Source organism: Chrysemys picta, chromosome 20 (assembly GCF_011386835.1).
Source record: "Chrysemys picta bellii isolate R12L10 chromosome 20, ASM1138683v2, whole genome shotgun sequence".
Classification (NCBI taxonomy): Eukaryota; Metazoa; Chordata; order Testudines; family Emydidae; genus Chrysemys; species Chrysemys picta.
Window position 1 is genome coordinate 2,343,583 of NC_088810.1, and position 8,908 is coordinate 2,352,490.

Below are 8,908 nucleotides of genomic sequence, written 5' to 3' on the forward strand. Positions count from 1 at the left end.
TCCCCTGATGGAAAAACTATTTCCATCGATAATAGTAGACATTTACATCTCTGCAAAGTCCGAGACGTGCTGCTTGAGATGGTAGCACCGTTTGATTTAAGGCTATTGACTTGTATATTTTGACATGTGATGTTGACAATTAAAGATTCGAATGAAGCTCTAACTCTCTGACTCTCAGGGTCTGCTGTCATTACATAATCATTGTGGGACACCGCCCTGGTTTTCCCCCCGCTGTGGACATTTAAATGGATTAAAAATTGAAAACAAAAATGCTTAAAAAACCCTATCGTTTCCCACAAGCATGGACATGGACAAAAATTAAAAAAGAAAACGCTGAAAACTCATAATTTTACACAGCTGTGGAGATTTAAATGGGGGGAAAATGCTTAAAACATTTGCACAACTGGGGGAGTTTAAATGGATAAAAATTGGGGAAAAAATGCTTAAAAGAATAACTTTGCACAACGGTGGGAATTCAAATTAAAAAACTGCTTCACCCCCCTAATTTTACAGAGCTGTGGACATTTCAATGTCTAAAAATTGAAAAAAGAAAATGCCTGAAAAGTCCGCACATTTGCACAATGGTGGAAATTCAAATGAAAAACTGCTCCACACCCATCATTTTGCACAACGGCAGAAATTTCAATTGCTAAAAATAGGGAAACAGGCTTAAAAATAAACATTGCTATTATCAGTTGAAACAATAAAAATAATTAAAACCCAGATCTGCCAGGCCTCTGTCTGTGCGTCCCAGCTCCTGCTGTGCGCCCCAGGTGTGGACTTGAACCTGCAGCCAATGGACCCACAGTCCTGTGCCAAACCCCATTGCAGTCCTGCCTTGATTTCCAGGGCTGTTGGAGCTGGCCTGCTATAAGCTACCAGGTCAGACACCGCAGCGACAGCAGCAGACTCACAATCGCCTGGTGCAGAGCAGCTGCTAGCCAGGGCGAGAGCCCTGAAGGGTTAACGTGGGTCCCGCTCCCCCAAGGGCTGTTTGCCCTGCAGGTCGGTGACCGAAGGCAGCTCTGGGAACGACGCCACCAGGGCCTAGGACTGAACCCTGGCCGGTCCAGAGGCGGACTCAGCACACCTACGGCTGGAGCCAAAGGGGCAGGGCCCAGAGGTGGGGGGCCAGCAGCCCCCTAAACCCATCCGCAGGAACCAGCCCCTCGAGGGGCCAGCGCCCCCCTGTGGCCTGGCACCCAGGGTACGTGGGCACCACGCAAACCAGCCACTGAGGGTGGGCGTGTGGAGCGAGCAGCCCCTAGGGCCAGCTGGGCCTGTGTGGATGACCCCCAATCCTGCCCCTTTGAAACCAAACCACCATCCTCTGGGAGGGGGCTCAGGGCTGGGAGAGGGGTTGGGGTACAGGAGGGGGTGCAGGCTCCAGGAGGGTGCTCAGAACTGAGGAAGAGGGTTGGGGTGCGGGACGGGGCGCAGGCTCCAGGAGAGGGCTCAGGGCTGGGGCAGGGGTTGGGGTGTGGGAGGGGGTGTGGGGTGAAAGCTCTGGGAGGGAGTTTGGGTGTGGGAGAGGGCTCAGGGCTGGGGCAGAGGTTGGGGTGCAGAATGGGGTGCAGGTTCCAGGAGGGTGCTCAGAACTAGGGAAGGGGGTTGGGGTGCAAGAGGGGGTGCAGGCTCCAGGAGGGAGCTCAGGGCTGGGGCAGGGAGTTGGGGTGCAGGAGGGGGTGTAGGGTGAAAGATCTGGGAGGGAGTTTGTTGTGGGACGGGGTGCAGGTTCCAGGAGGGGGCTCAGGGCTGGGGCAGGGGTTTGGGGTGCGGGAGGGGGTGCAGGTTCCAGGAGGGGGCTCAGGGCTGGGGCAGGGGGTTGGGGTGCAGGAGGGGGTGTGAGGTGAAGGTTCCAGGATGGGGCTCAGGACTGGGACAGGGGGTTGGGGTTCAGGAGGGGGGTGCAGGCTCCAGGAGGGGGCTCAGGGCTGGTGCAGGAGGGGGGTGCAGGCTCCAGGAGGGGGCTCAGGGCTGGGGCAGGGGGTTGGGGTTCAGGAGGGGGGTGAAGGTTCCAGGAGGGGGCTCAGGGCTGGGGCAGGGGGTTGGGGTGCAGGAGGGGGGTGCAGGCTCCAGGAGGGGGCTCAGGGCTGGGGCAGGGGGTTGGGGTGCAGGAGGGGGGTGAAGGTTCCAGGAGGGGGCTCAGGGCTGGGGCAGGGGGTTGGGGTGCAGGAGGGGGGTGCAGGCTCCAGGAGGGGGCTCAGGGCTGGGGCAGGGGGTTGGGGTGCAGGAGGGGGTGTGGGGTGAAGGTTCCAGGAGGGGGCTCAGGGCTGGGGCAGGGGGTTGGGGTGTGGGAGGGGGTGCAGGCTCCAGGAGGGCGCTCAGGGCTGGGGTAGGGGGTTTGGGTGCAGGATGAGGTACGGGGTGTGGCCAATGGGAGCTCTGAAGTCAGCTTTTGGGGCGGGGGGGCGGGGGCAATGTGTGGACCCACCTGCCCCCCCCCCCCCCCCCCGGGGCCGCAGCGACGTGCCAGCAGCTTCCGGGAGCCACACAGGGCCAGGGCAGGCAGGGAACCTGCCTTAGCCCCACTGCGCCGCTGGACTGTCAGCCCCTAAAATCTCCCGGACTGGCTGGGAGATCGAGCCCTGTTTTGGGAGACTCCCGGCCAACCCTGCCCTCCTCCCAGCTACCAATGTTTCAAGGACTCCCTGGAACCCCCCATCACCCATGCCAGGGACTTTGTGCGCCCAATTTACCCCTCCCCCTGTGCCCGGGGACCGCACCCTGCCCCCCAAGCCAGGGGTCTGTGTGTGGTGCTGATAACCAGCCAAGTGCAAGATCATGACTGTCCCGATCCCCTAGAGCAGCCGACATGGAGGGACGAGGGACGAACGTGGAGGGGGAGAGGCACGAGCCCAAAGAAAATGGCCGCCTGATGTATCTCAAGGGCCCGTGAGTCAACGCCCCGCGCCCAGCATGTTGGAAACGAGGGCTAATCGATGGGCGAAGCAGCGGGGGCAGGGCCGGCTCCAGGCACCAGCCCACCAAGCATGTGCTTGGGGCGGCACCTGGAGGGGGGCGGCGCGGTGCGGCGCTCTGGCCCGAGAGCGGGGCCACGACTGGGCTCACCGCCCTACCCGCGGCGCTCTGGCCGCCGGGGAGAGCGGAGCCCCAGCTGGGCTCTCCGCCCTCCCTCCGGCGCTCCGGCCGGTCGGGGAGAGCGGGCCCGCGGCCGGGCTCGGCACCCTCCCCTGCCACGCTCCCCGCCGGGGGCGGGGGGCAGCGGGAGGCTTTTTTGCCTGGGGCGGCAAAAAAGCCAGAGCCGGCCCTGAGCGGGGGGCAGGGGAGGCTGTTCTGCCCACCAATCCCTCTCGGGGTCCCGAACCGAAGGGACCCTGGGGAGAGAGACCGGCCACTGGACTAAGCGTCACGCCCTCATCGTCTGCTGGGATCTTATGTGCCAGACCCCCACCCTGCTTCACACTGGTTAATGCTGGACAGTGACAGGGTTAGGCCAACCCCTCTGGCCTCCTTAGTCCATCTAAATTAATACAGCAGGGCCCCCTTTCCTCCTATGCCGGGGGTTCTGTCGTGCCTCCAGTCCCCTTCCCCAATGCCAAGGGCTCTGTGCCCCCCCATTCCACCTCCCCCCAATGCCAGGGGCTCTGTGCCCCCCCATTCCTCCTCCCCCATATGCCAAGGTCTCTGTGTGCTCCCATCTCCCCATGCCAGGGGCTCTGTGCCCTCTCATTCCTCCTCCCCCCAATGCCAGAGGCTCTGTGTCACCCCCATTCTCCCTCCCCCCAATGCCAGGGGCTCTGTGTGCCCTTCCTCCCCCATGCCAGGAGCTCTGTGCCCCCCATTCCTCCTTCCCCATATGCCAAGGTCTCTGTGTGCTCCCAACTCCCCATGCCAGGGGCTCTGTGCCCTCTCATTCCTCCTCCCCCCAATGCCAGAGGCTCTGTGTCACCCCCATTCTCCCTCCCCCCAATGCCAGGGGCTCTGTGTCACCCCCATTCTCCCTCCGCCCAATGCCAGGGGCTCTAGGGTTCCCAGCTCTGAGATACAAAAACCCAGAACACCCGAGATGATCCTGAGCCTATGACACCGGCCACCTGGCCGCGTGCACACAGCGCCCTTGCAGATTTCCTCGGGACAGTGACCCCAGAGAAGGGACTGGCCTGGGCAAACCTGGCACCCCTAAGCTCTGCGTGCCCCCACACTCTCCCCAATGCCAGGGTCTCCCATCGTCCCGCTCCATCGGCACCACCTCCCAGCCGAGAAAGCGACTGCAGCAAACCCAGCACCTGTCCCCCCAGCCCGCTGCCGAGGGGCCTCTCTGTTGACAGTCCAAGGCCTTCAGCTAAAATCCTCCCGCTTCCAATTTTGGGCTGGGTGACACAAATTGCAACATCGCCCTCGCCTCTTCTGAGAACTGCCAACCTCTGGCCAGAACATTTGCTGTGTCAGAGACCCTTGCCTCACAGCACAGTCCGGCTTCATCCCTGGCACCATGAAGACACCTCTCCTCTTCTGCCTCCTCTCGGCCCTGCTGGAGACAGGTGAGAACGGGGTCTTGGGGGTCTTGGAACCCCTGCCCGGCGCTGACAGAAAAAGACCCACCCTGGAATAGTTGCGCTGGGGGCAGGGAGCTCTCTGTCCTGAGGGGAAATATGCCCCGGCGCTGAGATCTTGCCCCTGGGCTGAGGGGCTGCTCGCCACGTGTCCCATGTTGGGGAAATTCTCCCCACCGATCTTCTCTGGGGAGAGGGGGACCTCCGTCTCCCACCGAGCTCTAGGAGAGGGAAAGATTTCTCCCCCTTTCTCAGCTACCTCACTCGGTTTTGCAATAGAGGGAGGGACGACACTGGAACAAAACCAAGAAATTCAGGGCCAGATCCCAGCTGAGGTCAATGGGCTGTCACTGCATTGGATTCACTGGGGCCAGATCCCAGCTGGGGTCAATGGGGTGTCACTGCATTGGATTCACTGGGGCCAGATCCCAGCTGAGGTCAATGGGCCGTAGCTCCACTGGAGTCAATGGGACTGGAGAGAGTGGAGTGAGGGCTGTGCACAGATGAATCGTGTTGCCTTTCCTTCCACAGGGACCTGTGTTTCGTGCGAGGTTTGCTTCAGTGCACGTGACAGCTGTACAGGCAGTAAGCAAGTCTGCAGTGAGCGAATGGATTCCTGTGGGATCATTAAAACAGAAACCGTAGTAGGTGGGTGCCGGAGACCCTGAACCAGCCCCGAACACTGTCTGATTTGGAGTCAGCCCTCCTTCATTCCCTTCCCAGGACCAAGAGGTGGCAGGTCTGGTGAGTTAGAGTAGTGGGGGCTGGGAGCCAGGACTCCTGGGTTCCATCCCTGACTCTGGGAAGGGAGTGGGGTCTCGTGAGTTAGAATAGTGGGGGCTGGGAGCTAGGACTCCTGGGTTCCATTCCTGGCTCTGGGAAAGGAGTGGGGTCTGGTGAGTTAGAGTAGGGGCTGGGGCTGGGGCTGGGAGCCAGGACTCCTGCGTTCTATCTCCCAATCTGGAAGGGGAGAGAGGTTGAGGGGGTGGAAGCAGCAGTGGGTATCAGCACTCCTGGTTCTATACTGACCTTGGATGAGTCATTCCTCCCATATGTCATGCCTCAGTTTCCCCATCTTTAGCATGATCAGTCATGCGAAGAGTTGTGGTGGGGAGGCAGAGCCAGCAACACCCGCAAATATAACTTCATCTCCTCTTCCTCCCACACAGGCGAGATTAAGAGTCCTACTTTTATGAAAGCCTGCGTGACCTCCAGCCAATGCGGCCTCAGTACTCTTTTCATGACTTTTGGGAACGGGATATCCGTGAGCACGAACATCGCCTGCTGTGCAGGGAAGGCCTGTAAAACAGCCTCCGTTACCGGTATCCAGCTCTGTCTCTGTCTCCCTGCTCCTTCTCCCGCCAGATCTTCCCCTTCCTCACGTCCCCTTCTCCTCCTCCTGACCCCTGCGGGTGTATCTGTGGGAGGATAGAAAAAGGAATATGAAAGACTCCATTGGTGTGCCCCATTGAATAACATTGAGCCCCTTGGAATAGTCCTCCCACCCTGCAGGGGGCGCCCCATGAAACAACACTGAGCCCCTGGCTGGGTGGAGTTTAGTGGGCGGGGCTTTAGGCTCCACCCAGGTGTGAACCCGGCTGGCCTCACCGAGGGCGGGATCCAGGGATCCCTGCTGCAAACCTCTCCCCTGCCCCTGCTGCCCCCGGCATCCCCAGAGCTACAGCTCCCCCTGCAGGGGGCACCCAGGGCTGAGCTGTGCAGCCCCCAGCTGCTCTCCCTGCCCCGACGCCGCCTGGGGCTCGTCCCCCGAGCTGACTGCGTTTGCTCCACTTCTTCCCAGTGCCCCCGGCTAACACCACCCTGAACGGCCTGCACTGCCCAGCCTGCTACTCGGTGTTTACCCATCACTGCAGCGAAGAGATCATCGACTGCACAGGAGCCCAGACCCAGTGCATCCACATCAGCGGCACCGTGAAAAGTGGTAATGGCCATTTGGCTGTTTCTCTGTTCAGGTTTCCCCATCCAGGAGCGAGCCACGCACACCGGCAATCCCCTGCCGTGGGGAAGAATTGGGTAGAGTCTCAGCACACCTGGATTCTATCCCCGTGATTTCTCCTCATTGTACCTGTTTCCCCTACGCACCCGTTGGGGTTTTATTTTAGAATTCATGAGGGTTTGGAGACAGGTGACAAGGAAGGTCTGGAAAAACCTGTGAAAAGAAGGGGAACCAACTGGGGTTATTTTTCCTTGGGAATAAGAGAGGCGACATGCTAGAACATATGAAATTATGATTGTGATAGAGAAGCAGAGAGCTGAACAAATAAGGGAGATAGCTAGCTAGATAGATATTTAGTTCTATGCCACCACCAAAAAAATTGGAAGAAAATAGTTGTTTCGGGTCCAATCAAAAATTAATGATTTTTTTGGCACTTTCAACAAACTGAAAAGTCAGAAAAAGTTTCATTTTGGGTCAAATGAAACATCTGGTTTTGATTTTGAGGGGTTGTTAATGTTCTTAAAGTTTTTAAAAAAAATAAAATGTTGGAAGGACAAGTTGTTTTGAACCAAAAGAGTGAAAAGTTTCTATTTTTTCCCCAGAGTTTTTTTGTATGGGGTTTCTTCCGACTGAAACAATTTGGTGACTTTGAATTCACAAAATGTTTCGAAGTAGTCAAATTTACATTTTTCACTGAAAAAACATTTCAGCTGAAAAATGTCACTGAGCACTAGAGTGGGGAGATCGAGAACTTCTGAACGCCCGCTGTCACAGGATAGAATATATGCGAATGTTCAATGAAATTGAAAAGGGACAAGTTCATTATGAAAAAGGAAACACATTTTCCAGTCAATACACCATTAGTCCGTGGAACTGCCCACCACAAGAAATGTACGTGGTCAAGAGTGGAACAAGATTCAAAAAGGGATTGTATGCTTATCGGAGTGATCATAATAAATGATTGTAAAAATGTTGGCAGGGATATTGAACCTCCTCTTTCAGGTCTTAAGGTGATCTCTAGCTATTAGCAATCAGGACGAGATCTAGAGTAGGAGGAGATTATCCCACCTATTGGGCGGTTTTGGTCCCTTTCTCTGCAGACTCTAGTGCTGGCCACTGATGGACATGGGATACTGTCCTATGCACAGCACCCTGCACAATGGGCCCCCACACTGCCGTGGTGTCTCTAGAGCCAACTGTTCTACAAATCAAAAGTAATACAGAAAAAGTGATGGCACAAACACACCATTCCTGGGACTGCTGCAGAAATCCCCCAGCTGGTTTGACCTGGCGGTCCCAGAGATATTTCTTTCTTACTGATGGTAGAATGGTATAATAGATGCCCCAACTGAGATCAGGACCTTTTTGATCTGGATGTTGCACAGACCCCTTGGCTGAAATGGGGATCCCTGCTGTGTAAGGTGCTGCATGCCCCCCCTCCCCGGCTGAAATTGGGAGTCCCAACATGCCAGGTTCTGCACAGACGCCTTGACTGAGAGCTTCTTATGGATCCCACCACTGCCACCATCAATGAACTACACCATTGCCAGGTGAATGGTGGGACTAACACAGGCCTGCTCCAAAGTTCATTAGGGATCAGAGCCGTACATGACTTCCCCAGAGGTCCACAGAGTGAGACTATATCAGAGCAGAGGATCGGAGACTGTTGGGAGTGGGTCTAGATGGGCAGCAGGGAATGGCGCAGAGGAGGAGGGGGAGGGTGTTGTATAGGGTGAGAGCCGTAAGAGGCCAGAGGTCCCTAGACACTGACCCCGCTGTTTTGTCCCCCACAGGTGGGACAACCGTGCACACCACCATGAAAGGCTGCGCCACCGAGTCTGCCTGCACCAATATACAACGGTTCAAAGGGGCCTTTGCGGGGTTCAGTGCGGATCTCCCTACTGCCGAATGCAGACCAGCCTCCCGTGTGGCCAGCATGGCTCCGGAACCAGCCAGACTTGTCCTCCCAGCCCTCGTTACCATCCTGCTGGCGAACGTCCTCTCCTGATCCCCACGCCCGCGGCACAGCCACGCAGCCCTCGATAACCACACCACAGATGGCGGGCCGGCGCACCCCTGCTAAAGGCTCCCACGCCCAGCTCAGATTCACTTCCTCTTTAGTTGAATTAACGGAATAAAACAGATAAGAGAAAATTGTCATGTGTGTCTGTCTGTAATCATGAATCTCAGATTCTGTGTGTCTGTCTGTGTGTCATTGTGAATGTTGGACTCTGGGTGTTTGCAAACATGAGTCTCATGTTGTGTATGTCTGTGTGTGATCATGAGTGTTGGACCGTGTGTGTGCATCTCTGTGTGATAGCAAATCTTATGTGTGTGTAATCATGTCTTGGACTGTGTGTGTGTGTGTGTAGTGTGTATAATTCTGAGTCCTGGATTGTCTGTGTAACCGTGAGTCTTGGATCATGTGTCTGTC

At 56.9% G+C, this 8,908-nt stretch overlaps 1 protein-coding gene across 1 annotated transcript; it reads left to right on the top strand.

Annotated features, from left to right (window-relative positions):
• The first annotated feature begins 1,042 nt into the window (after window positions 1–1,042).
• On the top strand, window positions 1,043–8,628 carry LOC101938451 (phospholipase A2 inhibitor gamma subunit B-like). Its single transcript, XM_065573719.1, has 6 exons — window positions 1,043–1,207; window positions 4,182–4,505; window positions 5,049–5,165; window positions 5,687–5,839; window positions 6,319–6,459; window positions 8,268–8,628. The coding sequence occupies exons 2-6, from the start codon at window positions 4,457–4,459 to the stop codon at window positions 8,480–8,482; spliced, it is 675 nt and encodes a 224-aa protein (XP_065429791.1). The 5' UTR covers window positions 1,043–1,207; window positions 4,182–4,456; the 3' UTR covers window positions 8,483–8,628.
• Window positions 8,629–8,908: the final 280 nt, after the last annotated feature.

Excerpts from the sequence above, each read along its gene's own strand:
- LOC101938451 (XM_065573719.1), top strand. The coding sequence starts at position 4,457 with ATGAAGACACCTCTCCTCTTCTGCCTCCTCTCGGCCCTGCTGGAGACA. Across the intron at positions 5,166-5,686 it reads TAAAACAGAAACCGTAGTAG|GCGAGATTAAGAGTCCTACT; the intron begins GTGGGTGCCGGA and ends CCTCCCACACAG. Across the intron at positions 5,840-6,318 it reads TAAAACAGCCTCCGTTACCG|TGCCCCCGGCTAACACCACC; the intron begins GTATCCAGCTCT and ends ACTTCTTCCCAG.